The 17,722-nt window shown below is 41.8% G+C and overlaps 1 protein-coding gene across 3 annotated transcripts in view; it reads right to left on the bottom strand.

Annotated features, from left to right (window-relative positions):
• SHF (Src homology 2 domain containing F) overlaps positions 1 to 17,722 on the bottom strand; it is a 331,977-nt gene that overhangs the window by 118,700 nt on the left and 195,555 nt on the right. The window contains exon 4 of one of the 3 annotated variants that reach the window (XM_073652898.1): positions 1,124 to 1,243. The exons of 1 other annotated variant lie outside the window; for it this stretch is intronic. In XM_073652898.1, the coding sequence (XP_073508999.1) occupies positions 1,124 to 1,243 (120 nt within the window). Of the gene's footprint in view, positions 1 to 1,123; positions 1,286 to 17,722 lie in introns of all 3 variants that reach the window. One more of the 3 variants, XM_073652896.1, reaches the window with a different exon arrangement.

Below are 17,722 nucleotides of genomic sequence, written 5' to 3'. Positions count from 1 at the left end.
GACCTTCATTTAAAAACTGCTTTTTGTGTTTACTTGTGTTATCTTTGTCTAATATTTACATTTGTTTTGTGATCTGAAACATTTAAGTGTGACAAACATGCAAAAGAATAAGAAATCAGGAAAGGGGCAAACACTTTTTCACACCACTGTATTTAAAAATAATGCCACCACTTGAGGAGTACTATGGATTTTTTATTTTGTTTTATTTTTATGTTGAAGTACACCTCCTATTTATATGTGTTATTGATATTACTGATTATCTGCTGCCTTGCCCAGGAGCAATGACCTACACTTAGGAAAGAAATTGTATATTTATTCTCTTACAGAAGACAAGCGACGGGTCACTTCCTTTTAGACAGTACAGCAATTAGAGGCGGCATAATAGTCATTCTGTGCTGGGTGCCATGTATGGTAGACCTTTCTGGCTTGCACTGTAAATGAGGTTATGCTCCACCTAGCACTATATATGGGGTAACAATACCTTTATCATGGGTTTCAAAAAGGATCTATTAAAGCAATATGGAGTTTATGAGACATTTAGGGAAGAGATGGAGAAACAGAATAGAAGTAGAAGATTTTCAGAGAAACAACATAAAATTCTCTTATTATAGCTTTTATCCTGCTTGATCCACTTTCAGTTCCCACATAAGCTCTAGTTCTATTATATCTGCATGGTCTATTATTCACATCATAATGGATGAAGCAAGAAAAAAGATTTCAAGCACTGGCTTAATGTAAAGCATAAGCAGTCAAGCGAATTTCTAAACGCTCGCAATATATTTCAAGGAACACAAGATGGACAATACTGATATTTCTGCTGACTCCACTCTACACTACAATAAAGTCAGGGCAGAAATGCAGCATAACAGACTATAGCGCTAGCAGAATTATTCCACCAATGTCATTGGTTAGGGATATTACCAAAACTCAAATATTCATGAGCGCAAGATCGGCAAAGAACTAAATTACACAAATTAAATTGGCATGATCATCAACACACAAAATTAGATATTTTTATAGACCCAGTAAAACAATCATTTACATGGAAAATATACCCACACCCATGTGTCGTGACACTTCTACAGAAATAAAGTAAGGCAAGCTTTAGTACTCAGAAACCCACCATTGCTGTCTTCAATACTGTTCTGGCACGATAAGTGTGGAGAAGATGGAGGCTGCTGGGAGGAGAATGCACAGCTCACATCACTTTCTTGGGTTTCGGCAGTGCTGTTCAGCTGTCCCACTGGTGGAGGCCAAGGAAGATCTTTGATTACTTTAATCTCAACTGATAGCCACATCAACAGCAGAAGAGACATGGAGACCGGCAGAAAGACAAAGAGGGGACAAAGACAGATCAAGATTGAGAACAGGCAAAGGGTGTCCAATATGAGAAGAGTAAAGCTACGTTCACACCTGCATTTGCACTTTCCGTTTGTCTTCTACATTTTTAAGAAGAAGTGAACTTATTGTTCAAAACAGATCCTGAGCAAACCTGATGCACAAGGAAGCAGATGGATCCAATTGATTAATATATGGTTTCCCAGGGTTAATTTATCAATTTTTAGGAAGTGATGAGACTTTTCTTCAGTTCTAAAAACTAACACAAACACAAAGAAACCCTGGTGGACGTTACAATCAATGGTGTTCGTCTGATCCATATTGAACCAGTTATAAAACGCATCTGTTTTAGACATTAATTCCAAATGTCTGGTCCTCAAAACAGGACAGACAAATGTAAAGTCCATGCAAGTGAGAATGTGGCCCAATAAAAAACATACAGTATCTCTGAAGACAAAGAATAGAAATAAAAGACTTAATACTGTACTTAAACCCCTGACACCTTTTCAATGATGGAGACAGTTATAGGGGTAGGAACTGTATACACTATATATTCACTGATGGAGACAGTTATAGGGGTAGGAACTGTATACACTATATTATATAATTTATTCAGGCTCCATACAGCACATATCATTCCTTTCGGCATCTTTGTTGGAAAGCATGGTCTCTGAATTGCTTCCAATGTGATTATGTACTTTAAAACATATATTTGCTCCTTTTATTTTTTTAGTCTGCTGTAGGTTAGATTGCTCATTGAATTTTTAATACCAAAAGCTGTACATAATACTTTCTATGACTCGCATTTTACCATTTTAGTTCTATCTACCCATTCTGCAGGCCTTCTGTGCTGCATCCATTCTGTAGAACCCACTACCCTAACTTTCAGACTTGCTTCTAACATTAAAGATTTAGGCCTTTCTAGAATTCCAGGCTTAATTCTCATGACATTAGTTCTAAAAGTCCCCATAGACATTAGATTAAAAGCCAACTGATCCACTGATTTTGGCCAGATCAGCCCAACATCTGATGTATATGAAGACTTCTTAACTCTCCCCTAACAGTGAACAGGATTTTTCACCAGTCGGAGCATATTATACTGGTCACATCATGGAATAGTGGATGAGGAGCTGAATAAAAGAGTTTGTTTTTTAATTATTCATGTCCGTTGCAGAGATATTAGCTTGTGAAGTTTAGGTTATAACTTATGATAAGACCAATTTATGAGAAATTTGTCTCTGGGTGGTGTACTTCTTCCCCTGTATGTAGCTGACCATCATAAGCAGGCAGCAACATACAAGGGAAAAGGAACATGCCCCAACAATAGATTAGAAGAGGCTTTCTCCGGTGTGAGACATGTAATGACAGGCAGTTTGCTCGCCTCACTGCAGAGCAGTATGTGATAACAGAGTGATGGGAATAGAGAAGAGATTAAGGTGATTACAAACACCTTTCAGCTTTTAGCTCAACAGTGTGGGGGGAGGTGGTTACATCAGAGCTGACTGTGCTGTGAAAGGAGAGCTACAGCTGCAGAGGTGTTTGTAATGAGACAAAGCTCTTCTGTATTGCCCCTTCCCCCAATCTTACTGAAGTGAGATGAACACTGAAAGGTTTATGTAATCACACTCATCCTTGCTCCCAACACTTTGTGATCACACACAGCTTTGCAGTGTGAGCGGGGCTGTCTGTCATGACATGTCTCACACAAGAGAAAGCCTGCCCTTGCTATTGTGGGGGCGTATTCCACATTTTTCCCTGTATGTTGTTGCCTTCTTATGATTGGTCTTTGGTACAGCTCCGTTGGGCTCCTCAAAAATTATTACGGTAACTAAATTTTACAAGCTGGTATCTATGCAATAGAGAGGAGAAATTAAAACATAAAAAAACACATTTTATTCAGTACTGCAACCACAATTCCATGACGTGGCCAGTTTAACATGCAAAATCTGGGGAAAGATTCGCTTTAAATTCAGTACCCGATCCTTTTGTTTTGCAGCTAGACAAACCACTGCCAGAAATGACAGGCAATGGCTTTCTCCAGTCCCTTCAATAAGAGAATATATAAAGTTTACTGAGCAGTGTGTTCATGGCTATGACCTATGCACCTTGCACTTAATTGTATTAGCTCAAGAAAAAAATCAAATACACTAAATTTATTTTAGAAAATTACATAAAAAAGACGCTATTGAGATAAAGCAGTGCTTCCCAAACTTCCTTTATTTTTGAGGAGGTAAATTTTGACACAAGTGGTTATATGCCACAAATGGCATGATCAGGCTTCAGCAATCTCAGTAATTTACTTTTGTGCAGATTTTATTGTATTCTTGCTATAAAACAATACCCAACAAATCTTGATATTTTTCAGGAAGCAATATTTATCTGTACTTTAAATGGATTACTCACAATATTTTCAGCCCTGACATTTTGCATATATTCATTCTCTATATATGGTACCTTTCTCATTCTTTTTGTCTTCAAAATATAAAGGCTTTTTGTGCACCTGTCAAGTCACACAATGAAATGACCGTTCATTATGAAAGCCATTGGCAGTCTGGTTTATTTTTAGGAAATCACATTTTATCCTGGCGCAGAAACGCTCTGATTAACTCAGCTGGGATTTCTTCATTAGCGTATGTAAAATTGCCATTTCAACACCAGGAGACGGAAGGGGAAAATTACAGTTGACGTCACCTGATAACGTAAGTGTTTGCCTCTAGTTGTGGAAAAGGGGGTTAATATTCTAAACATTTCCAGAGGGAATGAGGCAGAGCCCTGTCTGTGAATCAGAAGCAGAACATTCAGCAGTCCCTGATTGTGTAATCAGAAACAATTTAGGATGCTCAGCGTCATCTTGCATCCTGAAAAGTTCTAAATTACATAACCTCTCATTGGGCTGCTCTTAACCCTTTGGTGCTAAATATACCTTTACCTCTGTGCCACATTATAGTGTCATTATAATGAGGTCCTTGGCATTTTAATGCATTGCTTTGATGCTTAGCTTCTAAACTCTTTCCAGTCTTATGTACAGGTAGATTTATTTCACTGGATTGAATAAATGGATTTTGTGAGTACAAACAGTAGCATGACTATAGTAGGTGCAGGGGTTGCAGTTGCACCTGACCCTTGAGCTTAAAGAGGTTGTCCACTACTTTTTCATTGATGACCTATCCATAATGATTTGAATAGGAGGTGGATGTGCAGTACCCTGCATCGGCCACTACCAGAAGACTGAGCAGCTGTGCAATCGAGCACTTCCGGCCGGCGGCCCCTGCCGCCCACACCAATAGCGGCTGATCGGCAGGGGTACCGGGTTTTGGACCCCGGGTGATCAGACATTGATTACCTATCCTAAGGATAGGTTATAAGCAGGTACCAGAATGTAACAGCGGAGACAAAGGCGGAACAACAGTATATTTCTTTTATTTAACAATTAATATTAATTGTAAAACACGTATTACTGTATATGGTAACAATTTCTTTACAACGTTTGACAGTAAAATAAGCAGGAAATCACATAATGAAAAAAATCTGAATACACCAGAATTCAGGGGCTGGTAGTTTAAAATGATCTATTGGAGGGAAGGGGAACTAAATTGTCATTACCTATACCGGGCAAGGGACAGTCTCTTAAAGCCTTGGCAAAACTCTGTTCCTATTCACAACTCGCTGCCCGTTTCCTCCGTCACTCTTTATCTACTTTCATGATGAAGCTCTGGCATCTGCTGGTCCCCGTCTGACTATGGTCTTTCCTTTTATCCGTGCCCGGTAACATATGTCCCTGTCAGAGGAAACTGCCCGTCTCGCGCGTCCTTCCTGGTCACCAACCTGACCATGAATCTCTGATCTGACACCTCTGGAGCTTCTGTGACATCCTGTCACTGGCGCACACGTCTGAGAACCTGCTTCTGTCCTGTTGACTGACGCCACCTGGGCTTGACCGTCAATGTCTGGGCTGAGAATCTTGACCGGCATCGCTCGGGTCCTCAGGGTTTGATGGTCAACATCTGGGCTGGGGGGATGCGTGGCACTTTTCTTCCTGACAAGAGCTCTGGACGCTATTGTTGCTCCTCAAGTCTCTTTCCTCAACGCCAGAATCACTTCAGAACCTGAGCACGCGCTGTTTTTTTCCTGGTTTCCCTGACAATGCTGTACCCGGAGTCCTGATCAAACTCCTCCTCTCTGCCACGCCTCCATGCTGATCTGGTTCCACAGTGTCTGGTCTTCTTACAAGGTCATCAATGTCAAAGTAGTGGACAACCTCTTTAAGGAACACAATCCCTTTGGCTCAAATGAGAAGACTAGGATTATTACAGACCAATGATATTTAGGAGCCCTGCTGGTGATTTTATACTGCGGACCCCAAGCTTCCAGTTACACCACTGGGTACAGAATATGAAATGCAAGTTAATTTCACCTCGTTCAGTGATCAAACCAAAATCTCATAATGCTCACACACAATTTTGTGCTGTGATGACCAAGCGAGATTGTATTTTTGACATTCACACTGTATCCATAATGTATACTATAAGCTCCTGGTCACGTTAAAGGGGTTGTCTACCACTCCTACAACACCTTCATAAACACTAAATTTCCCAGTGTAACATAAAAATAAACTCACCTGCCCCACCGATGGCTTTCCAGCGATGATGGGGCCAGGCCTACCAAATCTCGCTGCTTCACTCACTTCCTTCTGACGTACCTAGGGCATCCAAAGGACGTTGCAGCTCATCAGTAGCCACTGACTGTTATGCCATGTGAGTCGCATTGAGTGACCGTGTATTGATAACCCTTTTGGTGTACTCGGAATCTATTTTAGTGTAGCCAAGGCTGCATGTGTCACCACTAACAGATACCGAGAACGCTGAAAATACTCAGCGAGCACCCTGACTGGGTTAACAATTCACGTTCACTCAACACTATATGTGAGCACTAGTGTTGAGCCACCCCCGTAGTGTTCGGTTCGTCGAACACAGGGATGTTCGTGGAGCTGTTCGTCAAACACCTTAGAACACTGTTGAACACTGTCGAACACCGTTAAAACCAATGGCAGGCAAATAAAAACACATAGAAAACACCTTCAAAGTTGTCCAAAAGCTGACAAACTGCTCAGAAGACACTCTTTAAAAAAGCCGGCCGGCAATTCAGCATCAGTACCCGACAATTTAGAACAGAAAGAATAGCGCATCACACATAGATTAGATATATATGTGACTGACATGTTTCTATCTAAGAAGTACAGTGATAGTGTTGCTTACTGTACTTGTCATTTAGTGTTAAAGGATTTATTAAAAATAATAATAGTGTTTTCATGCACAGTCTCTTTAAAAAAGCCTCCCGGCAATTCAGAATCGGTACCCGACAATTTAGAATAGAAAGAATAGAGCATCACACATAGATAGAAACATGTCAGTCACATATTTAAGAAGTACAGTGATAGTGTTGATTACTGTACTTGTCATTTAGTGTTAAAATAAAGGATTTATAAAAAAAAAAATTGGCGTGGGGTTCCCCGTATTTTAGTCTCTAGCGGAGGTTAAGCAGACGGCTGGGGCAGATGTTTGAAGCCTGGGAAGGGGGTAATACCCACGGAGCTTCCCAGGCTACTAATATCAGCCCCCAGCTGAATACCTAGCCTTTACTAGATATTAAAATGGGGGACCACCAAAAAAATGACGTGGGGTCCCCCCTATTTTAATAGCTAGCAAAGGCTAGGCAGACAGCTGGGGGCTGATATTAATAGCCCAGGAAGGGTGCCATGAATATTGGCCCCCTCCCAGGCTAGAAACACCAGCCATCAGCCGCCCCAGAAATGGCGCATCCATAGGATACGCCAATTCTGGCACTTAGCCTCACTCTTCCCACTGCCCTGTAGCAGTGGCAGTGGGGTAATAGGGCTGCGGTTGATGTCAGCTTATAATGCCAGCTGACATCAAGCCCAGGTTAGTAATGGAGAGGAGTCTATAAGACACCCCCATTACTAACCCCATAGTCAAAGTTAAAAAAAAACAAACACCCAGAATAAAGTCCTTTAATTGAAATAAGCACACAATTCTTTATTGGTCTAAATTAAACCATACTTACCATCACGCCCATTCCAGCTGAAGCCAACGATCTCCTGCAATAAAAGTAAAATAATAAACCAACATCATCCTTACCTTTCCATGGTTCCCAGGACGGTTCCAGCTCTGCTACATCGAGATGGATAGCAGCATGCTTTCGGCTGCGATCCAGCCTGTCATGTGAATGTAGAAGAGCTGGAGCCGACATGGGAACCATGGAAAGGTAAGGATGATGTTGGTTTATTATTTTACTTTTATTGCAGAAGACATTGGCTTCAGCTAGAATAGGTGTGATGGTAAGTATGGTTTAATTTAGAACATTAAAAAATGGTGTGTTTACTTCAATTAAAGGACTTTATTCTGGGTGTTGTGTTTTTTTTAAATACTTTACTAGAAATTCATGGCGGTCATGTCTAATATTGGCGTGACCCCATGAATGATGATACCAAGCTGGCCCTAACCCCTTCATTACCCAGTGAGACACCGCACCAGGGCCCTGGATGAGTTGGGTACAGTGTCAGAAGATGGCGCTTCTATGAACGCGCCATTATCTGGGGTGGCTGCGGACTGCAATTTGCAGCGGGGGGGGGGGGAGGCAGAAAGCTTGGGCCTCCCTGCGCTGTGGATTCCAGCCCCCAGCTGCCTAGTTGTACCTGGCTGGACACAAAAATAGGGCGAAGGCCCACGTCAATTTATTTTTAATTATTTCATGAAATTCAGACTGACTAGACACTAACATTGTTCAGGCACCTCCCTACAGTAGAGGATGCCTTGCATACCAATTGTCTCCCAGCTGTTGGCTGGGGACATTTCCTGGAGTGCACGCACTGCCCCTTTAAGAATCGGGAGCGTGCCCTAAGCGCAGTGCCAGAGGCCTGCGTGATGTGCACAGGTCCTGGGAGCAGGGAGCCGCGGCAGGGGAAGGAGACGCATGTTGGCGTTCCTGTCGGGGGAGGGATAAGTGGCATGCAAGGATGCTGGCGTTGGGGAGACCAAGATAGGGCTTTCTGGTAAAGCACATTATTATAGTGTTTACCAAAAACCAAATGAGGCTTACAAAGAAAAGGACACAGTACCTACAGCAAATATGGTGGAGGTTCAAAGATGTTTTGTGGGTTGTTTTGCTGCCTATGGCACCTTGACTGTGTGCAAGGCATCATGAAATCTGAAGATTACCAAAGGATTTTGGATCGCAATGTAGTGCCCAGTGTTAGAAAGCTTGGTTTGAAACCTAGGTCATGGGTCTTCCAGCAGGACAATGACCCCAAACATACTTCAAGAAGAACCCAGAAATGGATGGAAACAAAGTGCTGGAGAGTTCGGAAGTGGCCAGCAACGAGTCCGGATCTAAATCCAATTGAACACCTGTGGAGAGATCTTAAAATTGCTAATGGGAGAAGGCACCCATCAAATATGAGTGACCTGGAGCAGTTTGCAAAAGAAGAGTGGTCCAAAACTCCAGGTGAGAGGTGCAAGAAGCTTGTCGATGGTTATGGAAGTGCAGTTATTTATTCCAAAGGGTGTGCAACCAAATATTTAAGTTGAGAGTGCCAACAAGTTTGTCCGGCGCATTTTTGGGGTTTTGTGTGAAATTATTTGCCCTTTCTTTTTTGCGTTGTTCCAATAAACACAAAGGAAAAAAGCATGTGTATAACAAAACATGTGTAATTGCAATCATTTTATGGAAGAAATACTTCATTTTCTGGAACAATTTAAATTTCAAGGATGCCAACACTTTGGGCCATGACTGTATTTCTATCCATGATGTGCAAATATTCAACACCTACAGCAATTGTTCTCACTGAATTAAGACAGCTAGTACTGCCCTATGAAGCAGCAGTTCAACGCAATAGCTTCTTATCATTACACATAAAGCACTTTAATGTAGCAACACTGAATATACTGTAGACATTTGCATATTTTATATTTGTCTATTCCTCTGTACATATGACTTTGCATACAATTATATCTCACTCAGTATTTCCTAGGGGGCAGTTTGCTTCATCATGTAATTTTCTTACATTGCAGCAAAGCATCTCATCTATTGGAGATAATGGCGATGTGGGTTTGGAGATATTAAACATAATGGTGCTACATGCTGTGCAGCTGAAAAAAAAACCTAAAAAGGTTGCTTTCTGGGGTCACTCTTCAAAACCATTTCAGCCTCAGTCTTCCCATACATAGCTACTTCAGATTTAATTTCCCAAACTGCACTTGAAAGTACATAGCAATGTATTTGTTGCTCTGGGCAGTGTATTGCTTGCCATAAGCAATTTTTCTAGATAAGGCCCTCTGTCTATCACTGCACAGAAATGGATATCATTTTAGAAAATAGTACAGATTCCTTAGGTGCTGAAAATAGCAAAATCACCAGACTGGATACTTTTAGGTTATGAATCCCATAAGGCCCAAGTAAAATAATTACGATATACTACTTGTATATTCAAGAAAAGAATTTGGAGAAAAATCATATGTCAAAACACAAGATTTAAAAATGCAGAAATCTTTGCTTGAGAAGTACAGCTAACATCATTGTCGCTTGGTCTCCCTGAGATCAACGCGACCAGACAAAAATAATGGGATTTGTAGTCAGCACTAGTGTTGAGCGAACATGCTCGACACTGCTCGGTACTCGCCCGAGTATCACGCTACTTGGGATGTTCGGCGAGCACCGAGCATTTCCGGGTTACTCGGGCGGGAGCTCGGGTCTCCACCCTGCATGTTTGGCGCTCTTTACAGAGCCAATGAACATGCAGGGATTGCCAGCCAGTCACTGTAATGCCGCAGCCATGTTGTTTGTGGGCATTACAGTGATTGGCTGGCCGCACAGCGTCACCTCGAGTATTTAAAACCGGGCGCCGCCATCTTGGACACAGTCGCTCCGGATCAGACAGTGTAGGGACAGCGCTGCTGATTTAGGGAGAGATATATCCTGCGAAATGGGTTAGTGTAGGGTCTGTAAAGGCGCCAGATCAAACAAACAGTCCTTCTCAGGACTAATATCCATCCCAGATATCAGGCAGGCTGCATAGGAGACGCAGGGGTTATACCAGCAAACGCTGCATTACAGTCCTGTGTGCTCCTCTTGCTGAAATTGCTGGACTTAGCTCCAGGTCTCGGGGGCCAGGAAAAATCCTTTTTTTTCATCTAAACCCTCTTTTATTTTTCCTCCTTCACACTGTACAAATACCCATCTTATTAACCTTTTGGTACCCCCCCCCCCAAAAAAAAAAAAGTGTGTCTCTGATTTTTCAGACACAAATATATCTGTTGAAAATAGTCTGGTGTAGGCCAGATTACTAGAACTGTGGTTTTGCAGTTCAACGGGTCAAATCTCTGTATTATCCTTCTTTTGGCATTTTTTGCCGTAAAGAAAAACAGTAGTGTCTCCTAATTGTTCAGACACAAATATATCTGTTGACAATAGTCTGGTGTGGGCCCGAGAAATACAAGTGTGGTTTTGCAGGTCCACGGGTCAAATCTCTGTATTATCCTGCTTTTTTGCTGTAAAGAAAAACAGTAGTGTCTCCTGATTGTTCAGAAACAAATATATCTGTTGAAAATAGTCTGGTGTAGGCCAGAGAAATAGAAGTGTGGTTTTGCAGTTCCACGGTTCAAACCTCTGTATTATCCACTTTTGGGCCGTTTGTATCTAAAAAAAAAACTGTTTGAGTGTGTCACTCACTGTTCAGCCACAAATATATATATTTAAAAAAGTCTGGTATACACACCAGTAAATTATAACTGTGGTTTTGACGTTCCACGGTAAAAAATCTCTATTATCCTGCTTTTGGCATTTTTTGCCGTAAAGAAAAACGGTAATAGTTTCTCCCTGATTGTTCAGATTGTTTAAAAGAGTCGGGTGTAGGCCAGAGAAATAGAACTGTGGTTTTCCTCTTCCACGGTTCTAATCTACTTTTTATTACCCTTTTTCCATTGATAGTGCGAGTGTAAGCTATTTTACTTCCTTTACGATGGGCAAGGCGCGTGGCAAGGGACGTGGAACTGGACGTTCTGGTGATGGTGCGTGCAGAGGACGGGGCCGTGGCCAAGGTGAAAATGTGCCACAACCAACAGCCACATCTTCTCGCCCCCACTTCTTGACCAAATTACTAGGGAAGCACAGAACAACACCAGTATTGCGAACTGATCAGTGTGAACAGGTTATTAATTGGATAGAAGATAATACTTCCAGTTACCTGGGCAGCACCACCTCCGGTCTGTCTTCCACATGGTCAACTCTTAGTAGCCGTGAGTCTCGACCGCATACTCCTCCTCACCCTGATGCTCCTTCCTCCCACCATGCCGAGTGTCGTCAGACAGCAATTGATCCCACACTTGGACACTCTGAAGAGCTGTTCACTGGTCCATTTCCAGATTTGTGCCCCTCGCCTGCTCAGCTTAAAGTGGTGGAAGAGGAGATCCCATGTAGCGATGCCCAAATATTTGAACAGCCACGGCCACAGGAAGTCGACGCTGGCAATTTGTCACAAGAGGTGGACGATGACGAGACACAATTGCCAGGAAGTGAGGAGGAGGATCGTGGTGCGCAAGTGGAAGAGGAGGATGTGGTGGATGATCTATTAACTGACCCAACGTGGCAGGAGGACATGCAGAGCGAGGCCAGCAGCACACAGGGTGATGGAGGCAGAGTACCCCAACAGGCAGGAAGAAGCAGTGTGGTGGCCGCACACAGAAGGCGGGCAACAGTTCGCTGTAACACCAACACGAGGGACGTTGCCAGTACAACCTGTAGGTCTTCCAGAGTCTGGAATTTTTTTAAAGACTCTGCTGATAACCCCAAAAAGGCCATCTGCCATGCCAGCATTAGCAGGGGTGACAAAACTACCAGTCTGACCAAGACCAGCATGATCAGGCACATGGCAGCAAAGCACCCGACTTTGTGGAGCGAACCCCAGGGTCCACGTCCAGTGTCAGCAGGTGTCACCACTGCTTCTTCCACGGTTGTGCATGCAAGGCAATCCCCTGTCCATACTGCTTGCAAAGATGCCCCCTCCTCTCAGTCTTCACTTGTTTTGGCAGTTTCTCAAGAAACAGCATCAACGTCCACGTCCCACCGCAACGTTCAATTGCCCATATCCCAGACCTTTGAACGAAAGCAGAAATTCGCAGCTAACGCCCCACAGGCCACAGTCCTAAATTTGCACATTTCACGACTGCTTGCGTTGGAAATGCAGCCTTTTAGGCTGGTGGAGACGGAATCCTTCCGCAACCTTATGGCGGTGGCCGTCCCTCAGTACTCGGTCCCCAGCCAACACTATTTTTCCCTGTGTGCCATCCCCGCACTACATAAGCACGAGTCCCAAAACATCTGCCGTGCCCTCAACAACGCAGTTTCTGGGAGAGTCCACCTGACAATGGACACGTGGACAAGTGCTTGTGGCCAGGGACGGTACACTGGGTAAACATAGTGGAAGCCGGGACCCAGTCGGACTTTGGGACGGAACACATCCTCCCCACACCGAGGATTGCAGGCCCTATGTCAGTCAGAGTTGCCCCCACAGTGTACAGCTCCTGCGCTTCATCCTCCTCCTCCTCATGTTCAGCCTCCATCTCAGATATCACCACATCAGTTACAAGCTGGAAGCACAGCAGTACTGCCTCCGCCAAGCGGCAACAGGCTGTGCTGAAACTCATAAGCTTAGGTGAGAGAACTCACACTGCTTGTGAGTTGTGGACAGCTGTGAAAGAGCAGGCAGATCTGTGGCTGAGACCGCTGAACCTACATCCAGGCATGGTCGTGTGTGACAATGGCCGTAAAATTTGTGAAATAAAGACACAGCCAGAAAAAATGCTTTTATTTGAAAAAAAAAAATAACACTTTTACTTATTTAAAAATAAAAACAAACAGTTATACTCACCTAACGCCCATTCCATTGAAGCACTGGTCTCCTGTACAAAATAAAAAACAACAATATCCCTCGCCTGTCCGACGTGATGAAATAATCCACACTGTCCCACGAGGATATAACCTTTAGAACAGTCACATAAGTAGATGTGACTGCTCTACAAGTCAGCAGTTGACACAGGAGTGTAATCGCTCCTGTGCTAGTGTATAGTGCTGAGCTGCCGTGAGAGAGGTGACTAGAGTTCATCAGTAGATGAGCTCTGGTGATCTCACTTATGGCACCGCCAACTGCATGAGAATTTTCTCACGCAGCGGCAGTGCAGTAAGTGAGATCACTGGAACTCATCAGCTGATGAATTCCTGTGACCTCTCTCATGACAGCTCAGCGCTATACACTACGGGAACGGTTACGCTCCTGTCAGTGTGTAGTCGGCAGCCGGTAGAGCAGTCACATCTTCCGATGTAACAGCTGTACAAGTGAGTTTGCCGTGGGACACTCTGGATTATGGCGAATAGGGGGGGTAGGGAATTATGGCGGTTTATTATTTCATTCTTTCTTACAGGTGATATGGGCATCCGGGATTAGCCGTTACGGTATTATGGTGTTTTTTTATTTTTTACAGGGGACAATGTCATCGGGGATTAGGTGTAGGTGAGTATAATGTGTATTTTATTTTTATTTGAATATTTATTTACTAATTTTAAAGTTCTTTTTTTACTTTGAGCACAGATGTCGGCTGACGAGAGACTACTCTTCCCATCAGCGGAGCCTGAGCTCACTGTTTACAGTAACAGCAAGTGTCAGCTGATGGGGGTAGTAGTCTCATAAGCCGATGCCTGTGCCCCGAGGTAAGCTTTTTACTGCGGGTCACAGCTGCGGGATCACGCTGACATCTGACAGCTTGAACCCGCAATGCTCCGACCGACGGTAACAATGTTAAAGCCGATCAGAGCCCTTGTTTCCCGCGCTGTTACGCAGATGACAGTGTGGGAAACCACGGATGTTTGGGGCCCCATTCGCGTTCGGGATCGGGTGCCCGAACACAAACTTTTTTTTAGCTGTTCAGCAAAAGTCGACGAACCCAAATATCAAAAGGTTCGTTTATCTCTAGTCATTAAACAGGCTTTGTGCACCTTTATTTATTAAGCAAAGCATCTGGAAAATACATTTCCAATCTCCTCTCCTTAACCTAAACACCCTTTACTAGTTAACTCTTTGAGAAGACCTTAACCCAAAGGTTCACCATACTTCTTCTATCTGCATTGTTGATATTTACTCAATAAAAGATATGGACAGAACATTATGAACCAGATTCATCATTTGGGTTTTTTTTAAGCTACTTTTCTGTCTTGTGGAATTTATTGTATTTTTTTGCACCAAATTCTTCAAAATAGCAATCACAGTTTGATAAAATGTTGTGCAAAAACAAAGATGCTCTTTTTTTCTTTTACTTTTGAGCTTTTTTTTTATAGCAAAATGTTGCTTGATTCTTTCATATCATTTCCACACAGTTGTAGATGTACAACATTTTAAAACAGATTTTACACTTCAGTACACTACTAGAATACAATTGCACAAAAAAAATTATAACATTTTGAAAAGTCGCAAATTATAAACTTATTTTGCAGGAAAAAAAAACAAAAAGATGAAATCAAGCAAGGTGTAATTCCGTAGTCCTTGAAACACAGTCAGTGTATGGAGTGCGATGTACAGACTGGTCACTGGTCTCTTGAACCCAAATTAACAGCCTCATAACCATAGATTATTATTATTATTATTATTTATTTATATAGCGCCATTGATTCCATGGTGCTGTACATGAGATTAGGCTGTTGAGTTAGGGTTAAGAGTCCCATGACTAGTCTGTACAACATGGTCAAATTGGTCAAAAGTTAACTTAAAAAAAAACATGCAAGTAAATAATGAACAAACATAAAAGACACTAATAGAACCATTTTTACTCAAGAAAAAAGGTGCAAATACAATGATGAATTGGGGCCAATGTGTTTTAAATTGTTCTCCAAGACACAAATAACGATTATAAACAAACAGAATCCGGTGACATTTTATAAGTAATCAAATGCCAAAATCTAAGCGATTCCTAAGGGTTTACTTCGTTTTTGAATGAATTAGCTATAGCAATCAGATTCTAGAATTATAGAATTGCCATGAGCCAACTCTTCACTTTTGTCTGCAATTTTTTCTTTATCTGCACGACTTGTTTTGTTCATCAAAAATGCTAAGATAACAAAAAAGCCTATGAAGAAACTTTTAAAAATAAATGGACTATGTCCTATCATCGCAATCCAATACAATGAGAGATGATTTTGGCAGCTTGCTCTGCTATAATTATTCTTTAATTTTCACAAGGGATATGGTGCCGCATGTCTCCTCCGTAGTTAATCTGCATTAACATTTTAAAGTTCACTGCCCTTGTTGGCAATTAAACCATTTGTTGTTCAGTTCCTTAAGTAGTACAGAAGCCAGTTATCCACTGAGTATAGGATTTCAAAGGAAAACGAGAACTTGCAGCCTCTTTGCATTTCATTTAAATAAGTGCCTTTAAGTGCTCTGAGGATACAGGGAAACAGATGCTTTTTGCTGGTTGAAGGTACCCTAACCAAGGAAGGGGGAGACACCTCGGATTCCATCACCAACATCCAATTAAAAATATTTAAATGATCTGGTATGCAGAAGCATTGATACTCTGTCTGTCCACATGAGCTCATTCCTGGAATCTGTATTACATAAAACATCCATGTCATTTTATTATTTATATATTCAGTAAGACAAGAGGTTCATACTAAACACAGAACTGCTTAGTTAATACGACATGTCCCTGTAACACTTTCCATCTTCCCATCATAGTTTCGGGTATCTGCTGCGGCTTGATGGCTGCTGCAGCTCGGAGAAAGAGTTCTATGACATTAAGTACATGATCCATCACTTAATAACCCAGCAGCAGCTGTCAGCCTGAATTTCTTAATCTCTCGCTCTCCCCCACACCATTTCATCAATATGACTGGGTAGCTCGGTGTCACATTCAAGAGAAGGTCACACGCAGAATTAAGGGATGATAGCATGCAGTAAGTGGATGGTGAACCTTCCCTGCAAGTGTATTGGAGTAAAGAAATTGTAAAATATATTTAACTATTTTACTAGTGTACAAATTATAAGATAGAAACAAAATGAGCATATACCCTGCTGTAAGAAAAAAGTTATCGTACAAATAAATATTATAGGGTACTTAGTAAACACGTTTTTTTGATCAAAAAAGCATAAAAGCCATCCCACCGTGATAAGTTGTACCCAATTAGGGTATATGAGCAGGGTATATGCTCATTTTGTTTCCATCTTCGGTTTTGTCTGCTAAATGGCCACAGTGTGAACATGCTTCTATGTACATGTTGCATGCATACCAATTTGTACTCCGGCTCATTTCTTTATTTTTGCTGTAGTTTCTCGTACTTTGTACAAACAGGAGCATGGTCCCCCTTTTTGAGCTAGCTAATTTATCCATTTAGCTTCCCAAGGCTGGGTGTGTGAACAGTTGGGCTCCGGTCCTGCCCTGCCCCATCTACATTGATGTTGTCTGACACAAGGTGAGGTTTTAGTATTAGAGGATAGGACCGTCCCTACTGGGGTATAACTTGTTGCTGTGGGATGGCTTTTACACTTTTTTGATCAAAAACAGTATTTTACTAAGTACTCTTATGTTATTTATATGCACTATTACTTTTTACATTCTTGCTTCCATCAGGGTATATGCTCATGGTGTATCTATCTTAGGTTTTGTTTGCTAAATGGCCACAGTGTGAACATGCTTCTACATGTTGCATGTATACCAACTTATAATGCGGTTCATTTTTTTTGTGTTTTATTTTACTATTTCTCCTATAATTCATATTTATTACCCTCTAATTTGCCCTTTCCCATTCTCTTTGTGGTCCCAAAAAACAAAACCTGCCCTCAAAGAGCTCCATTGGCTGAAAATTCAAATAGTTATGGGTCTTGAAATGATGACAAGCTAAATTTTTTACCAATTTCCAATTTGTTTTTCACCACTTAATAAATAAAAAAAACTATGCTTCTTTGGCACTATCTTAAATGTACTGGCCTGGAGAATCTTATTGCCAGGTCATTTTTATCAAAAAATGTAAATACAAAACCCGAAAAATTCAATGGTGGAATTATGTGTTTCACAATTTTGCTGCACTTGAAATTTTTTTCCTGCTTTCCAGTATATTACCTGATAAAATGGATGATGTCACTGAAAAGTACAACTCGTACTGCAAAAAATAAGCCTTCATACATCTATGTCGACAGAAATATAAAGTTATGGTTCTTGGAAGAAGGGAAAGAAAAAAACAAGCAAAAGCAGAAAAACTGAAAACTGTCCTTTTGAGAAGGGCTAAGAGAAATCATACATGGAATGTCAACTGGGGACAGAGTGAT

This window comes from Phyllobates terribilis, unplaced genomic scaffold (assembly GCF_046119375.1).
Source record: "Phyllobates terribilis strain yellow unplaced genomic scaffold, ASM4611937v1 Scaffold_11__3_contigs__length_659146591, whole genome shotgun sequence".
Taxonomy (NCBI): domain Eukaryota; kingdom Metazoa; phylum Chordata; class Amphibia; order Anura; family Dendrobatidae; genus Phyllobates; species Phyllobates terribilis.
Note: the sequence above shows the minus strand (reverse complement) of the source record. Positions and strands in the feature narration are given on the sequence as shown.